This window comes from Topomyia yanbarensis, chromosome 3 (assembly GCF_030247195.1).
Source record: "Topomyia yanbarensis strain Yona2022 chromosome 3, ASM3024719v1, whole genome shotgun sequence".
NCBI classification, from domain to species: Eukaryota; Metazoa; Arthropoda; class Insecta; order Diptera; family Culicidae; genus Topomyia; species Topomyia yanbarensis.
The window spans coordinates 128,349,428-128,369,139 of record NC_080672.1 but is presented as its reverse complement, the minus strand read 5'-3'; the positions used below and the strand labels follow the sequence as shown (position 1 = coordinate 128,369,139).

Sequence of the window (19,712 nt, the reverse complement as noted above, 5' to 3'; positions counted from 1 at the left end):
CAAATTGTCAGAAAATCCCAATTGAAAAAAAAACGTTAAAACATACCCTTTATTTATAATGTAAGCAAGACTATGAATTAGAAAAGAATTACCTAATGTTATGTTTATTCTGAATGTTTTGAAACTTTTAATTTTACCAATGATTGTTTCTTGTACGGCTTCTTAGCAATGATATCAGGGACATCAGAAAGAAATTAGAAATACAACCACTTTGAACGGTAAAGAAATTCGGATAGCGAAAGAGATAACTTACCCACAACTTATCATCGATCGAGAAGGCCTCGTACAACTCCACGATGTTTGGGTGCTTGATTTCCGACAGAATATCAATTTCCACCATATGATCGCTCAAGTTTTCCTCGTCCTCGAGGGTGCACATTTTGGCCGCAGCCAGCTGTTTAGTTTCCTTGTTGATGGCCTTGTACACCTTCCCAAACGCTCCATCTCCCAGTTCGCCTATCATATCCCAGAAATCATTCGGATCTGTGTCCATCCGGATGTTGTTGAAGATGCGTTTCTTTTTGGCCTCTCCACCACCAAGGTGGAAGACCTTTTTAAGGTTGTTTAGGAAAGACATTTTTCGCGATATCTGTTTTGCTCGTTCGCCGTCAAATAGATCGCTCACTCACTTTGAACACTTAACTTCGTCTTCTTCCTTACGGCACTTTCCGCTTTGCGGGAAATACTTGCACAATCTTCTTTCTTCTGTTTTCTACATGCACTTCGGTTAATTGCTTTTTTGCTGTTGTTTTGTTTCACCTTTCCTTTGCGCTACACTTTCGGCTTACACTTTATTTCCTTCAATATATATTCATGCTCACTCATAACTATCAACTCGCTTTGCTCAGCTGTATTCTTCCACATTCACATTTACGATGCTTATATTTTCACGAATTGACTACAAAGAGTGCCACACCAAGCACAATTGCGAAATAAGGAAATCACTCGAAGGGAACCTACAGCAAGAGCACAAGCAGAACCCTGAAGAAAATATAACAACCGCTTTCGGTGTGTTTCCTTCAACACTTATTTCACTACCACCAGTGCCAGGAGGAGCCGTACCTGCTTCTGATGATTTTCATCCACTTGGCTAGTTCCGCTGACTACTGTTGCTTGCTGCGATGATGCCGATGAGTGACGATTCACACCAGTGTCGATTCGGGTCCGACCTGGTTTGAAATGTGCCATTTTTCAGTTCTAATTGGTTTGAATAGGCGGCAAGCAACCGATGGAGAGCTCTGCGAGTCCCCCGGCCGTCTAAGTACGGAAGCCACGACTCTGGCACTACTTCCTTGCGCTAGTTTGGTGCGTTTTTCTAACTTGATATTCTTGTGTCCGGCATGGCAGGCTCAGGAGAGTAAAACGAGAAGGAAAATGTTTATTTTCTTACTCTCGATGAAAAATGTTCGAGCAAATATGTCGATTCACTTATTAGCCCATGACCGCACCGATAGAGAACTGCCGGCGCCTGCCTTGCGTGTTTGTGTCTGAAAAAAAAGAAAACGAAAATTAGTGTTGGTATATGGGTACGTTCATAAAGGCAATGCGAGTTATCACCAAACTGAAGATAGAATTAACTGCATTATTGTATTATGTTTAGCTGTGTTCCTTTAGTCGATCGCGACTTCACTTCGGTATCATATGTAACACTTTGCGGATCGTATGTGTCTAACAGTCTAAAAAAGTAATAACTTTTCCATTAAAACGCAATTGTGGAGAACGAACAGAATAAGCTAATGAAATTATAACAACAAAATATAAATCAATTATCAATGGCGGACTCAAATCCCTTTGTTGACGTGGCCGGAAATATTTTTACAAGGAAGGCGAAGAGAGTTTTCTGTGTATTTCATTTTTTGCATTTTTCTGTATCGAAATGTAGCTACCACCAGAATTCAATCTTAGTTTTCCGAAGCGCATTTGGATCAGTAAATGAAGAGTAAAACTAACCTTTTTCGCATACGTCGAAAGAGTTCAACATTCTAATGTTACCAACAGTTTCTTTGATCTTTGGTTGACATTATCGGTCTTAGATACTTGTCAATAGTCTCAGCAACAGAGGTTAGGATTTTTATCAGGTCAAGGTCGAAAAGTTAGTTCAATTTCATAAAATTTTCATTTTTCATTTCCTGCTAAAATGCACTTTTCTTGTCAATTAGGTACTCAGTGACGAATTGCTTCACTGAACTACCTACAAATTCGCCATTTTGTGAAATATTTGAACGAAAAAATTAATTTGGCTTTTTCAAAAATGGAAGAGAACACTCTTCCATGCAGTTTACTCTTTTCCTCGTAAAACAGAGCACTCCCTTAATGACCCAATTTGATTTAGTTTTCTTAGCTGTTATTATTGGATCATTAAAGAGCGTAATAAGCGAATTATACAGAAGTAAGTATGAACCGTTAAGAGATATGACGTATTCACTTTAGAAAAAATCGTAACATTCCTTGCATACGATCAATAAATCGCTTCAAAACCCCAAAATAGTCAACGTAATATGTGAGATATTCACGTAACTTTTGTAGCATAACTCAACAGAGATATTATGTCACGATCATTACTTCTCACGACGCTAGTCGCAGTAGATTAGAAACGCACGTACGGTGTCAGAATAATTAGCACTCACTTGATAAATTGATCCCCAATATTAACCAACGTGCCGTTTTCATTTATTCAACATATAATCGGTAAATAAAGGCTCTATTTTAAAAGGTTATCCGTCACCAAATGACCGTCACTAACTATACCTACATCAACCACTTTTGCACCAAACAAGTCTCATGCGACCCACCTGGTTGTCGAACGGTTACGTGAAGCATACGTGACCATTTTAGTAATTAGGTATCAAATCGAGCGTATGCAGGTATTTCACTGGGGTTGAATGAACGATCATTACAGCGTATACTACATACCATAAAACACGATTTTTTGTTTTGTTTTGAGAATATAATTCTCATTTAAAATTAAGTATTGGACCAATTTACTCACTATAACATACATTATGAGGCGGGGTGTGGCGGTGTGATTAATTTGATATTCATTCAATTTCCTTATAATAATGTCACAATTTAACCATATTACCTCAGATTTTCATGGCAAAATACTGAAATTTGAGAGATTGAAAGTGAATCTCGAAAGGCCCTCGTCTACTGGACCAGTAGCGTTTAAATTTTTCACAGTTCTTCATATCATTCCAGAGGTAATTATTTTTGTGTTAGACATTGAGCTTTTAATTTTTGGATTTTTGAATTTGTCATACCACTTTGAAGCCAAAAACACAATAATAATACTTATATTATAGAACGCTCCCGTAGTTATCTAGACAACGGTATGAAGAAATGTGCGGAATTTTTAAAACTATTACCTCAGGATGTTTTGAGTTATAGTTCACAGCGCATTTTTTCGAGGTGTCTTCTGAAGATTCACTGTCATCCAATTTTCAAAATTTTACAGTGCATTTGCATATAATAAAATATTTGTAAAATATTGCATTATTCTACGGAAATTAATTGAATAGACTAACACTCTCGCTATCGCAAAAAATGTTTTTGCGAATGTTTTTTTTCATCAAAAATACCTTACCCTCCCCCCTCCCCCAGTTCATGGCGATTTTCCTGGAATGCAAATGTCAAAACAGTATGCGAACAATCTTCTACGTTCCAAAAAATAAGGGCATGCTGAGTCATATACCTCAGAGAAAATTGTGGATAGTTAAAGCTTACTAATCAAAGAAAATATTTTCGAAATGAACATCGCACACTTGATGCGAATCTTCAATTACAATACCGTTCATTTAGGAACAACGGCCTTCACACGATTGTGTTAAAGTTCGATTATCGACAAATCGCAGTACCACCGTCGACGTGGATATGCTAACAATTAATCATATCGAACCCATAAAAACAATTTGATGATATATTTGCTCACCGGTCGCTGTCACAGCACACCTACTTATCACGATCGGAACGCCATCATCCACGGGAGAATCGAGGTAGCACCCAAGTGTGTTTATTGCTCATCTCATCTCTCATCATCGTACACCTCCGTTCTCGAAGACGAAGACGACGACGGTTCACTTGCCCCCGATGATGACGTTAACCGTTGTTTATCATACAAATTAGTGGAAAGGTGTCACATAACAGCAGTAGCGAAGAGCTGACTGCTAAAACAGATTTTTGAACCGAACGGTTCGCTGTCGAGTAGAAAAGTTGAACGTCGTCGCGAAACAGAGAGGCAAATTTTGAATTCATTTTTCATTCACAGAAAACCTGCTCAAACTGATATTTTTGCGCCACCGATTATCATGGGCAGTATACAGCTAATACACATTTCGATACTTCAAACAATTTTAGTATTTTGGAATGAAATGTACAGATATCAACAGGGTGAATTTGTTACACACGTCAAAACAGTTGTACTTACAATATTGTTAATACGAGTCTCTCTTTAGTCAAAACCGGCGACAGAGCAAATCGCCATGTCCAACATTTTTATTTCACCCCTGTTGTATGGCAACAATAAAGACGTAGCGAAGGGCAAACGATCGCATGGTTTTGTTCGCATAAAATTTATTCAAATGGATAGGGGAAAATGGTCAGTTGCCGACACTGGTCGGTTGTCGGCACCCCTATGTAGCTTTTGTCAGAAACCAGACATGGACATTCTGATAAATATATGTTTCTCTGTAACCCTCTCCCCCTTTGGCTGACTTCTATCTGATCTATCTGAAGCTTTGGTAAAAAAGGACTGTCTGAAACTAACTCAATTGCGGTGAATGCGATCCGTCAGTGCATTAGCAGTGCGTAATATTCGCACTAATTTTTCACATACACATATTGTGGTTCTAATAAAGAATGATGTTCATGCCTTTGATGGTTGTTGAAATGAATAAATTTTCTTTTCCCTTTGAATCTTAATGTTTATCATTCATATTTTTCCATTTTTAGTAAATTTTCATAGGGTGCCGACAACCGACCACATTTTTCAAAATGGTAAGAAATTATCATTTTACTAAGTTGTTACTAATTTTTCTCAAGTTGACAGAATAAATTAAATTCTTTCATATGTTATTAGCTAAGGCCTCCAGCTTTCCATTGGTATGCTTGTTCCCATATATTGTTCAATTGGAGTAATGTTGTGAGCCAAAAACAAAAGTGTACCGACAACCGAACACATTCCCCTACCATTCCACGCGGTCAAATACTATTCCGACTGTTGAAAGAAGGAGTCCATCGACATTCGATCTGCCATTGTCTGTATAGTGTATACTGTACTTTGATAGAAGAGATGTTCCGATTGCCATCTCAATGTCTAAGACAAAAAAATGGTCATCATCCATTTTACTACAGGATCGCAAATACGAGGTGCGCTATATTGAGAATTTTCATGAACAATTAGAAACAAAATGAATGATGTTCTTATATTGAACACCTAAAATAGGAGGACTAGTTTGTTATTGCTCCGGTCTACAACCGTCGTATTCACATCAATCTGTGTTGTTAATATAGAATAAGTAGTTTGGCACTATTAGGATGACTAGTTTCATATCAATCATCATATTGTCTTGAGCCAAATTTTATGTCCAGATGAGAATAAAACCTCTGCAATCAGCAATCAGTTGAGCAACCTGATTTTTTTTGGGAGTTGTCCTAATGGAACTGTAGAGCTAGGTTCTCGGAAGGGCTCCCTGTCAGAATCACTCACTACAATTGCAGTCTAAAACACTGCTTAATACCAATTGCAGGAGTTCGTGATTCTCAATATGATATTTGGTGTACAATTGAGATGGGCTTCGCGATTGCGTGTATCATCGGGAAGAACTCGAACGTTTGTATGTTTGATTGTATAGGCTTTTGGATGTCGCGTGTGCTAGCGTGTATGGGACTACGCGAGTATAAATTTTATTTTGTAATCGTGAGGGAATTTACATATTCATATGAGTTCTTGAATGATCGCGCCTACCGTGGATATGGTTCTTAATTTTCAATGTGCGATTCCAATTCTAGTAGCGTCCCATATCCCTAGGGTTCTCGGTTATGTCACCATGAAACGTCCACTAGATAGGATATGATCATTTTTTATTGCGGACGTGACCGATGTTGCTAGGGACTAGGTTCACTTCGGAGACCGCATTTGTAAATGTGTAAGTACTGTCGGGGGTTATCATGTTTGCGAGATGGCGGGCGTAGGTGTGAGTGTATTATTTCGAAGGGCGCGAGCGTTTGTATGTTAACGTGTTTGCCCCGTGTGCTAACATGTATGTAGCTTCGCGCGCATAAATTTGATAAAATCACGGTTATTCGCATATTCGCGTGAATGGTCGCGCGAGCCGTTTATTTGATATTTAATTTTTAGTGTACGGTTCAGATACTGAGATTTAGTTTCCCCATATCACCAAAGTTCTCCATCTCGTCGCCATAGAACGTGTTGTCTAGTGGAAATACGCATTATTTTTTTTTTTTTATTAGTCCAGTTAGTCTGGGTAGCATACCAGAGGCAGCGCAAATTGTTCCGTGGTATAGCGGGTCGAAAACGTTGATGAGCCCTTCCATATTGCAACACGTCAGCTCAACCCCGTAGAATATCTTGCTGTGAACTAGGGCCTGGCTAATGTTCAATGCATTATATCGATTGCAGCGCTTGTGCCGGGAGCTGACTGTATTAATTAGTCGCAACCGGCTCAGGCAGTCGACTTTGATATGTTGGAAGTGTGGCACGAAAGTGAGCCGACGGTCCACGGTAATCCCCAAGATCTTTGGTTCCTTACGGTAGGGAATGACCGCCCCCCGTCCAGCAGAATCGGCCTCCCAGTTGCAATGTGTTTTTGTTGCAGCAGGGCACAATCACGCTTTTAGCAGGTGCCATGTTAAAACCGACTGATACCGTCCATTGGATCACCGCACTTACGGCGGCTGGATAGGACCAAAGGTATATATTTCCGAACGTGACCGATTCATCATTGCGCAAACATGGGCGTTCGTAGGTTCCCGCTTCATATCGCCTTTACAGGTTTATTAGTGATAAAACATCCACTTAACCACCGGGGTGCTTGGATGGGCGTGAATTATCGCGAAGATGTTAAGCGTTTGTATGTTAACGTGCTGAATGCTAAAAGAGAATGAGATTCCCCATATCACTTCTGTTCCCGGTTATGTCGTCATAGAACGTGTTATTTAGTGGATATGAGCGTCTTTTTTGATTGGTAGGTATAGTCTTAAGCAGCTACAGTCGGCGTTTGAGACCGCGTTTATGAGCTGATAAGTGCTAAAACGGCCACTCAATAAACGTGATGTTTTCGTGTTTGTGAGATCCCGGGCGCAGTTGTATGTGGACGAAGCTGAAGCGTTTGTATGTTAACGTGTTTGTGATGGAATGTGTGTATATAACTTCGCGTGGATAAATTTGATTTTATAACCGTGTGGCCACTCGCATATTCGCGTGTTAATTGTCAGTGTACGGCTCAGATACTAGATGAGAGTTCACCCGTATCACTAGAGTTCCCCGTCATGTCGCCATTGAACGTGTTGTCTAGTGGATACGAGCGACATTTTATATTGGTCCAACTGTAGGCATGAGTCTAGGATGCTAGGACCGAGAGTAGAGACTTCCGGATGGGACCGATTCATGATCGCACGAACGGTGGGTTATTTCATGAAACCGCGTTTGTGAATTTATAAGTGGTTAAACATTCACTTAATTGCCGGGTGTTTTAATGTTGGAGAGATCACGGGTGTAAGTATGTGTTGATAATTGCAATTGCATGTTCACGTTTGTATTATCGCGAAGGCCACTAGCATTTGAACGTTTGGAATGAGAGGTTGTAAGTGTATATGAGATAAAAAAGATGCAAAGAGATTAAGTAGCAGCGTACAACTTGACCGACATTATTTTTGATACACATGACTCGTGGAAAAGTAAACTCATAGAGGTATAGCAAAATCAGGCTAATGCATTAGAGTAAAAGAGCACATGTAATATGGAATCAAACTACTTGATCTCGTCTAAATACCAACAAATGTTAATCATTCACTATTAACCGTTATGTGTCCAACAGGGTACCAGGTTATGTTTCCAGGTTCCAATTAATGAAATTCCAATCTTTTATCTATAGCTGGAAATTGAAACTTTGTGACATCTTAGGACTTTACTAAGTCAAGCTTTTGAGTTAATAATATTGTTGATATGGTCAGGGGAGAGAGGGCTAATGAATTTTTTTACTGCGTAACAGGCCGACGAGTATACCCGGGGACTAACAAAACTGAAATGCCAATAACTATGACCATTTCCAACCGATTTTCACACTTTTGGGTGTTTTGGGTTCAAGAACTCATCCACTCTTAGACTTGGTAAAAATGAATCGGGTGAATTCACTCGGTTCTCGGGAATCCGGATTTCCGGAAGCATGTTCCAGCACTGGAATACTATTTGTGAATTACAATGGAATACTGGCAGTATGGTTACCAAAAATCTTGGAATTGCATCAGCAGACTGTATCTTGTGGTTTTAGAACGTGGGCGTGACAATGAATAACAGACTTTTAAGAGATTCTGCTAGGTTATTATTAAAATTTACAAATCATACCCTAGTAATGGCACATTGGTCCGGAAAATCTGGATAACCAAGAACCAGATACATTATTCCGATTCAATTTCGCAGAATCAATAAGTGGACGTATTCCTGAATCCGAAATATCTAAGTGTCCAAATCAATTACAAAAAACCATAATTATGAGCATTTCAATTTGTGGGAAACCAGGTACCCTCGTTAACCTGTTAAATGTGTTTTTTTTTTGTTGGACACACAACGGTTAACGACAATAGTTTTCTTTTAGAATTTTGTCAGCATACCGGGGGAATGGATAATTTGATAAATTAATATAAAAATTACCAAAAATTATTCGTACTTTTATATATCCAATTGGATCCTCCCGAATGAAACGAATCGAATGCTCGAATTGAACACTAGAGAAAAGAGAACGACTAACAAATCCCAGCAAGGCAAACATTGCTCGCGACAAAATAACTTACGCACTATTCTGTCATACACGCCAGTTCTGCATCCATTACCCGACCCAGCTGTCTCACATACTCAAACGAGAACATACACAGATAGACATACGACTAGCACATAACAACTGTACCACTAGTATAAAAACTACAATTATTACTACATTAACACTAATTGGCTTCTACTTTTACATTTCTTCAATAGTTGATCGTTAGGTTGGGCTGGGGCAAAGTAAAAAAGAACACAAAAAATAAATAGGTCCTCCAAAAGCTCTCTCGATCTCCTCGATGCATCACTATCAAAGCGTAATGCAATAACCATCTTAAAGTAATTGTCTGTCAGAAGTTTACAACTGATGCCCAAAATATGTTTATTGATGTTTGCAATAACGCGAAACCCATCAACCTAGGGAAGGAAGTTTGCGTGGTATAATTATTATAAAAATCTCCCAAAGCAAAATTTACATTTTTGTGGGCAATTTCTCAGTAATAGACAACTGTGCAATCAGATAAATCGCATAAAAGACATCGCTACGAATCATATAATTGGATCTTGAAAATCTCTTTAGCAAACGAAGTTTCCGTCCTCGCATGAAAATACTTAACATCTACTGCACCGCAAGGCAACAGAACGACTAATATTGAATTGGCAAGGGAAAAATAATCAATAAGAATTATGCTTGTTGACCTAGTTCTCCCTTTGCGCGATGCGATAGCATGTCTAGGGCAATTATGCATCGGAGCTAGACGATTGAATCAAATCATGATATCGCCTTCGTCGATAAATGCATGTAGGTATCAACAAAAAAAAAACACTTGGAATGCGATTTCATCATGAGAGATACCGTAGCCGCGCACATCACGATTAACCATGAAATCATTTCCCTCAGCAATGATGACGATCCCTGCTGTGGTTTGAATTCTGCGGTGATGACCAATTCAAAAACATCAGGACAGAGATGAGCTGTTTACGTTGGCTGCAAATGTTATTGTGGGCACTGGGAATGTCGCAACGCTGCAATCCACCGCTATCATTGCGCACCTAATGAGATGAAGTATTTTCAACTGATCAACGACGGGCAAACCTGAGATTCACTCTCTGTACCGCCGATTCCGGCTCGTTGTGGTATTCGTGTTAAGGCGCTCGTGTTTATTTTATGAATAAAGATTTTCACCTGTGTATACCGCACCGCTGACAGGTTTGTAAAGGAGCGACTTGTGATATTGCATGATGATCGTAGGTCTCCGGCCAGCGACTAACACTGCATGATTGCCACGCAATCGTTCGGATTATGAATGATGTTGATCTTGCTGGGTATGTGGCAATACTAAGGAGAGTCATGTGAATGTTATTTTTAAACCATGTACTTCACGAGTGCAAACGTGTATTGTTCATTACGTTATGTTCCCAGCATCTGACCTCGTACATGATTCACCAAAAACAATTGTGCACACACATCTGCCTACCTAACAGTGTAACAATGAAAATCGAGGACGCGCCATCTTCAAGTTCACCATTAATCTGCATATGCACTGGTAATAGAAACTAGAAAGGTCAAATTGGTCTCGGAAGTTCGAATATTTACAATGATCGACTTTTCTTCTTTTTGCACCGGGAACGAAAGATTCGTGAATGGATTCATAATAGGAACTTCAAGGCAGCGGACAGTGAAATATGACACCTTTCCAAAGCAGCAGTATAGAAAGCAGAAAGCCGGATACTGTCTGTGTGGTACGCTTATTACGTAAATAAGAGTGAACGCCCATTGCACACAACCACAGACAACTAGCCTCACTGACCGCCACAACAGGTATTCGCGTTGAAAAAGAAGTAAAAAAGAGTAAATAACACGGCTGAAACACGTGTGTCGCACTTTTATTGCTGCTTATTGCTATTGATGATCAACCGCTGTCAGGGCAGATACAACGGACGAAGGCGATAGTCAGAATGCCTGAAGCCGACGCCAAGGTCATGTGTTAAAAGCATATTTGCCATAATAAACTGACACAAGCCGGTATGTGAACACGATATATGTACATACCAGAAGGTTTCTTCCGTGGATGGACTGATTCCAACAAAGTGTAGTCAAGGAAGGCTAAATAGTCTCCTGTTGCTAGTAGGTAGGCCGACATTCGAACAATAGATTCTATAAACGAATTAACTTATGATCGCAGATATAATGCACTGCTGGTGCCTGTTTTTGGCTAGACGAAACAAACCGTCTAACTTATTCAATCTAATAAGCTCGTTGAGACTCGAGACTTTTATGCAAAGGGTCTTCCAACCACTTCGCTCAGGGGATCGAAGGGTACTTCTGTAAGCTTTGCGAGCCAACTTAAATGGCTTTGATCCGTCTCTGGATCTGCAATTTTCAACTCTTCAAAGGAACTTTCCTAGTCGGCATTCCAACAAGAAGTTTCTCTAGAAACAAGCATAATTCGAAGCGGGCAAATATTCGGCTACTGCGAATAAGCTTGTCCTATCCTCTAAATATGCGGTTACTATGAGGGAGCTTGTCTTACTCGAGACTTCCATCCAATTTTCTCAGGGGTTTAATCGTTGGAAAATACCAAAAATAAAGTTAGTCGCCAAACCATCATCATAGATTAGGAAATACGATATATGCTGATATCTAGTGAGACGCTTAAATTATCAAAGATTATGTATTTGTGATCAGATAATCAGATTGTTAGAGCAGAAAGTTGCATCTAACACCTCTTCTCTATCAGATCATGCAAAGGTTGAGCAATTTCTTGCATTAAGTATATGCAGATTCGTGATGCTTAAGTATACCATAAATTCAGACCCTCTGCATTAATTCCAATTCAGTGATGGATATTTGCATTATTGCCAATTATAAGGGAAAACCCATTTCTTCTACAGTATGATTCAGCGATTTTGAAATCATCAGAAGATGATGAATTATACTGAAAAATGTCGAACAATAAACGTATTGCCTACCTATTTTGTCAACAGTCAGATTGACTATGTCTACACAAATATCGCGAGCTGTAAGGTCGGATATAAGACACTATACACCAGGTATTTTGTTGAAAGCTGCGAGACGGAATTAAGGGGTTACATACTTCTTTATTTTACAAAAAAACGACCACCGACGGTTCGGTTTGAAGCTATTTATCTAAACGGAAGACGCAATACACTCTTCCGTGAAGCAACGGCTCAAAATTGATGCGATCTACACACTTCTAAAGACAACTTTTTCATCGTTCCACAGGGTGGCCAACGAATTTAATTTTTCGATTTCCCAGTTTTCCCGATAATATTTCGATACTTTTCTCAATACTGATGGGATTGTAACCGAACCGGATCGTCCTGTCAAGGCACTTTTCGTTTCATACATCAGACGTCATAAGAAGTAAAGCGTGCCTACGCAACACAATGCCATCTCAAGATTATGTTAAAATTTCATCACTGAAGACTTTCGAAAAACTCTTTGATTATTCTTTTTCAATTTTTCCAGCCTGTTCATAATGAAAAACTTTAGAATGAGTTTGAGAAAAATGCTCGACATTTGCGATTAACGCCCTCCATCAGAGCCAGTACAGTCGATTCCAGTACGTTTTCCTCAGCTTTTTCTACTCCTCATCTTTTCCATTTTCGCTCTCCGCCATTCCTTTGGGCTTTCAAAGTTCGTGCTTCATCATTGTCAAATAGGTTTCGATCTGAAGGAGTTCAAAACAGTTTTGTGGCCACATGTCTTTCGGCAGAAAATCCACCAAATCCACCTGCATACCACTCCTGTTCAGTTTTAGAATAGAGGGATTCTATAAAAACCGATCGACCGCAAAATATGACCATCGCCGATTTGAACGATAATTTGCAGTTGTGTTCGGTTTATGATCTTCTCTAGCAATTGCAATATTTTGATACAAGAGCAATTTTACAAAATGGCGTAGACGTTTTTGCATGCATATCTTTAAAATTTATGATCCAACAAAAACAATTAATTCGTGTAATTATGCCCTTGATAAACGTTATTTACATTTCCCCATCATAAATTGTCAACAATCTTATGTTTATTGTTTCAAAGACGAAATAGAAACTTTTTCAGTGTACTTGAATCATGAACTTTCAATAAAAAAAAGTTTTCCTAGCAACAACTTTTGACATATTTTTACAATTCATACTAATTGTTGTCAAAAATATATTTTTCTTTTTGAATATGATTCTATACGCCATTTCAAATCAAAACGCTCATAACAAAAATGTTCTGAAATATCGTAGTTCACGAGATATTTTAAATTTTGTTCTAACCGCACAATTATTTTATTTTATGACGACCTTTTCATAAGTTATTCGTATAAAATATGATTCAACTATATAGTTTAATCATCAGATCCTATGGTTGAATAACATTTTGATTGTTTTCATGTAGCTTTCAAATGGTTTACAAAATCGTCTTGATGTCAAAGGGAAAGTAACGGAAATGCTACGGGCCTTTTGAAAACCTATTATTGTTGATGCTACGGGCCTTTTGAAAACCTATTATTGTTGATGGAGTAACGTGAATAACTTATGGAAAGATCGTAATAAAACAAAATAATTAAATTTAAAATATCTTGAGAACTACATTTCAGAAAATCTTTGTTATGAACATACTGATAAGAAATACCGTTTAGAATCATATTCAAAAAGCAAATTGTATTTTTTACTGCAAATACTATGAATTATAAAAGTATGTCAAAAGTAGTTGTTAGGAAACCTTTTCTATTGGAAGCTTCTCCATTATCCAAATACACTGAAAAAGTTTCTCTCGCGTTAAATGCAGTTTAATTTAAAAGAATACTTAGAATCATATTCTGTAATCATATTTCCTTTTTGTCAATTAGTATAAAATTTAAAAACATGTATAAAGTTATCTTTAGGAAACCTTTTTTACGGATAAGTTCTCCATCATGCAATCATATTCAAAACGTTTTTCTTTTTAGGTTTTTGTTGACAAAATCTTTTTAACGTAAATTTTTGTTTTTGTGAAAAATGACACCTTTTTTCAGTGCATATATTTTTATGCAGGAGTATTCATTCCCTGCAACTCGTTCTCAGATAGTTTTGTTGTATAAAATACAGTAACCGGACAAAGTAAATTTAATCAAAATCTAAGACGATCGGTCACGATTTTAAATTTTTTTGACGGATCTTCATCTGAATCCGACACTAACTTAGCTCGCTGTACTGTCATTTTTTCGAGTATTTTTTACTTATATGTCAACTTGCAATGTCCCATTAGAGCGAACCTAGAGCGACTCGAATGATAAACCTAAATCAATATTACTGTCCAATTAAGCGGATATTAACAATACACTCTAAAGAGAAACTGGACAACATTCCATTCATTTCGGTCATTAAAATATCAAATTAAAATACTAAATCGTGAACCGAATGCATCATGTTCAACAGATCGCATTATTCGTCTTTTCATTCCTTTTCAGACCTGTGACCGCGACCAATTTCAAGTTAACGTTAAGTCTAATATCTATTGAAACATGAGGAATGCGCGGCATTGAAAAATTCCCGCCTGTTACTACGATAAACATTCTGACCCGATGCATGCTGATTGCATTTGCTTGCTCATTAAAATATTTGATGCATACATCTATTCATTATCGCAGCGATATTGGTTTGGCAAGTCTAGGATAAACAGCACTCAGTTTTGAGATGAATTACACTGTTCGACGAAAAATTGAGACCGCATATTGTTTTTCGGGAGGTAGCAAAAATATGCTGAAAAATTGCGTTTTCCGTTTGTTTCCAGTACTTCAGGAGCGGTTTATGAACATTTGAAGATTTTTTCTATTATCAACTATAAAAATAGGCACCTAGTGGCACTGAAAATTTGAAAAAAAATAAAAGAGGTACGTAAATAGCTATTCAAGGTGTACATTTGACTTCAACACTTAGGGTGCACTTTGAAAATGAAGAAAAATGAAATAAATGGTAAAAATAGTGTTTTACGATCACAATGACGTATTTAGAATCCGTCAACTTTACATATTTTCGAAAAAACTCGCAACATAATACATAGCATATTCTCGTAAAACAATTCTAAACAGCTTCTCTGATCAGTAATCATGAAGAATTAATGCTTTTGGTGTACAAAGATATTACCAACAATTTTGTTGAAGACATGCATGTTTTTTGTATCTAGATATATTAGGTTATTACTTGTATGTAGGTCCATACTTTACTCAAACGATTTCGACTCAAGAGAATTTATTTTAAAAGGATGTATGAGTTGTTGCAATCACTTCTTTCACAAAGAATATTGTTAGCAAATCATCTTTTCTACAGTAAAACTATACGAGCATGAATTGGAAGAAATTAATGCTTCTGTGTGAAAAAACGCGCCCAAAAACTTGACAATTTTCAGAATTTCTAAAAAATAGGTGAAAAATAAAATTACAAATAAACCAATTTTTAAGACGTTTTTATTTTTGGTCCAAGACAACCTACAAAGAAACAAAATATTTTAAATAAACTGCATCATGGAAAAGCTATCAATAAAACAGTTTTTCTAACAACATTTTTCAACGTTTTTTAAACTTCACTTTTGAGGTATGGTATGAAAACATGGAGAATTATAAGCCTAACACAACTGCAAAGATCGGTTCGAGGATGGTCGAAATTTATGGTCTACTGCTTTGTCATTGAATTCTTCCTTTTAGGTACCGGTTTAAACCTGTGTTTTCTATATGATCACACTCATTAACACGTAACTCCGGAACAGGAAATCAGATCAGAATAAAATTCAATATATTCGTTCCGAACCTTGATTTGAAGATCGTTTTCAGAGTAATTGTGTAACCACCCATTATGAATAACGTTTCTTTGTAAAGAAATTTCATGTTCTACTAGTAACACAAACACTAAAACTTTTATCAAAATAAAGTTGATGTCTTTTATTAATGCAAATCGTGTCAGCTACCTCTAAGAAACAGACATGTGTTTATTTCTGGAACTTACTCAGTATCCCCTAGGCATCGAACTCGGTTGTATCGGAGTGTATTAACTTTTTATGGAAGTCTAACAATTTCTTCCAACAGCGTCGGATCGATTTACAGGCTTCGAGAAAGCAGGTTTTCATTGATAATCTGACGTATTAGGGCCATCTAGTGGCGAACATGTAAGCAATTGGATTTTTTTCCAATTAAGCTACATTCCGTTGCGGAATTTGATCTTCTACTTTACCATATTTTGCAGCCGATTATTAGTGTGCAGGTTGATTGCAAGGCTAGTACAAGGGTACTGATGGCCACTAAGAATGCTTCCTTAAGCTCGAACTTATGACGAGTGACTTATGAGACCGGCACCGTTTTTAAAACATTTATTTCTGGCAAACTAATGAACATGACGGAAGATTTTGTTTCACTTCGAAAAACTTAAGTAGTGTGTTTTTATGATGATAAAACTGAAATACATATCGCTAGTTTACGAAAGTTATGGTTTAAAAACAAAACACGAAACCAAGCAAAAAGGCGGGGTTTGGCAACTGGGCGAAAAAAAAAATCAGGTTGCGCATGACAGTAATTCTCGCATAAACAGGTGGTCTGAAGAACCATATTCCGCAATTCCCGGACCCGGTTAGAAAATTTTCGCAAGTGTTTGGATAATTTAAAATGCTTATTATTCATTGATCATCGAGTTGGTGTAATTTTATATGAAATTACAGTAACATGTAGGTGCAAATGTTTTATATGAGTTGCGTTTTCGGATATGGTCGGTGTTAGGTCAGACCGGACTAAGTGACTAAATATTGATTTCGAGAAAAACGAGTTTAAAGTTTGAATCGCAGCATCCTTTACATTATGATTGGAAATTAATTTTTGGCATAACTCTTGTTTATTGTTACATATTTCAAATCTGGCAAGAGTCGAATGTAGCTGACGAAATTCTTTATCCAATGCTATAATTATCTCATTTTTTATGCTTTGCGACTTAGTACGGTCTGACTTAACACCGACCATATGTTCCCTGTACAATGTTCTATGGAATCGGTCTAAGGATGTTCGAATTCACGAATGCACCAGGAATAGAATCTAGAGAATGCTACAGCACCCGCATTTATTCTATACGAATAACTGTGAATTTTGATATGGCATTCGGTAATGTCGGTACAATGTCTCCTGGAACCCAAAACAAAGCTTAGATACTATCATTCCGTTTTGGAACTTGGCCCTCTGTTTCAACAGACTTCGCAGCCAATTCTTAGTATACAGGACTATTACAGGGCTAGTGATACTATGCTATTGATCACTAGTAATCCTTCCTGGACGAGTTCCGCACATACGAGAAATTATTTATGAGACCCATGGGATTTATTTGTAAAGCCAGAACTGGTTTTCTGAACCAACAAGCATCGTTTATAAATCTTGGATAATTTCTTGATCATTTACAAGTGGTTTAGTTGAAATTGGTCGAAAATTGAGAAAACTAGAGCCAAATAAACACATAAATTTTAAAGTGATAAGTACATTGAAGACGCAATTTTTTTCGCCCAGCACCGCCTTTTGGCGGGGTAAGTTTTTTAACTCATAGGTGTAATTTCAAGTTAGTACACGACCAAATTTCAATAGCATATTACTGCTGTAAAGCAACTTGCCAATATTTTTTACCACACGAAAAATATTTTTTTCTCGTTTCTCTCAAGTTTTCAACTTTAAACTCAAATATAAATTTACATAATGCTTTCAACACGCAGATAATGTATTTGAATGACAGGTGGGAATGCTTTGAAGAGGTTTTAGTTGTGTTGACAACACAAAATCATGCATTATACATTTTACAGCGATTCTGCTGAACCCCGTCAAACGATGGGGTTGGGCAGCAGAGGGTTAATTTGTAAAAGTGGTTCCATCAACTCTTGTTTTGGTTTTCTATTTACATAAATATAATTTGAGGAATCCCCAAAAATAGGAAACATGACGTTAACTATTTACAACTGTTATTCTACTTACTGTCCAGGTTTTTTGCAGTGGGATATCGCGGGTTAAAGAAAACCATTACCTGCAAGCAAACAAAAAATAAAGAACATGAGTTATTGCAAGTAATCTGATTCCTTTAATTAGTAGTAGCCATGTAAACGTCAGTCATGTTTAATTTGCAACGGAATTTTCAGAGTTAAAAATCTAGATCTGTTAATGAAACCAACATTTCTTCTCTCACTCTCTCTCTCTCTGTTTGTTACTACAGTCAGAAATATTACGAAAATGGATCAATCATGAAAACAAAGGCGCTCTTGCAGAAGCAGAATTGAAGTTCCCCCGAATCGATTTTGAAGCAGACATAATGGCAATTGGAATGCTGTTTCGCAGTTTATTCGACCGACAGCAAACGATTAACCGGCCGTGCAACAGTGCCGTTACCATTTTTCACTGTCTTCGCAATATCGTTTTGCGTATTTTGTTTTCTCGGGTTGCTATGTTTGCGATTTCGGTTCACTGTCGCTCAGTGGCGTTCGTTTGATTGTGTCAGTGCGCGGATCCATTAGCATTTTTTTCCATACATGTGTACCAAGAGGCAATCACAATCAGCCGTTAACGGCGACATCGATAGATTGGGCACGCCGCTCGATGCGTTGTCCGCGATAAGATGACAAGATACGCTCGTTCTGATGGCAAATTAGATTGCACGAAGTCCGAGACACATTGTATTATCATGACAGGTGCTAGCGGTTGAAATCCAATAAATTAGAACCATGATTGGCCACATAACAGATTTTAAACTGCACACACAGTCAATGGGCTACGGATAACAATAGAAGTCTATTGAATGAAACTTATATATTTTTGGATTCTACCGTTTTACGCTTAATTGTCTTATGTGGGGGTTTGGTATGGGATTGCCCATCTACATGGGGCTATTATACTTAGTATGACAGTTATGCGGACGCACGTATCTCGGATTAAGTTAATCTTTTCGTTTTGTAGCTCTACCACTCGACACGTGTGGTACGTCATTACAAATGTTGAATTAGGCGTAAAATATCCGATAGACCGTTTCAACTGTTTCTGCTGGGTACAAACGACTTTTGATTACACAAAGTAAGCTCTTCATTGAGGTTAATTTAATCGCTCAATCTAGAATGTGACCGAATTCGAAACTAAAATTAACTTGAAAATTAGTAGAACAAGATAGCCAGAACGCTACAAAATGTATAAATATTTTTTAAAAGGTACATTCTTGAACTAGAAGAATCGGAGTAAAGTGACGTGTCTATAAAAAAGTTAGTGTTTTAAAATGATCGCATGGAAACAACAAATCGTTTAAGACAGTCGGTTAGTCAGATTATTCTAGTGTTATCCTAAGGCTACAGGCAAAGCAGACCAGGCCGCATTTAACTGGAATGTTTGAGATAGTATAAGAACATATAGGTAGTGCCTGCGCAATAATTATAAATTCGTATCAGCGTGAACATGTGTTCTAGCGATGTTTCATATTAAGTTATGCAGTTTCGCAGTTACGCCTTCGTCATAATGATAACTTCCATTTTATACCGTACTGTGCTACGCTTTTGGGATTCGTAGCGCCCTGATGGCACGGGCGCAGCTGTGAGGTGAGGGTGGCAAACAAACAAACGAAGTGGCAACGGGCATATGTGATGATACAGTTTGCATTTAAACCACTAATTGAGGTAAATTTAAGTGGAACCATGCGGACGCAACGGAATAGTGTATTTTTAGCTAAGGTG

The 19,712-nt window shown here is 37.7% G+C and overlaps 1 protein-coding gene across 7 annotated transcripts in view; it reads right to left on the bottom strand.

Moving 5' to 3' along the window:
• LOC131694333 (serine/threonine-protein kinase 10-like) overlaps nucleotides 1–19,712 on the bottom strand; it is a 79,763-nt gene that overhangs the window by 27,244 nt on the left and 32,807 nt on the right. For 5 of the 7 annotated variants that reach the window (XM_058982990.1, XM_058982994.1, XM_058982995.1 and 2 more), the window contains exons 2-3: nucleotides 17,980–18,028; nucleotides 254–1,487 (exon numbers count right to left, since the gene is read on the bottom strand). In XM_058982990.1, the coding sequence (XP_058838973.1) occupies nucleotides 254–577 (324 nt within the window). In that variant the 5' untranslated portion in view covers nucleotides 578–1,487; nucleotides 17,980–18,028. The remainder of the gene's footprint in view (nucleotides 1–253; nucleotides 1,488–17,979; nucleotides 18,029–19,712) is intronic. The other 2 variants (XM_058982993.1, XM_058982992.1) reach the window with 1 other exon arrangement.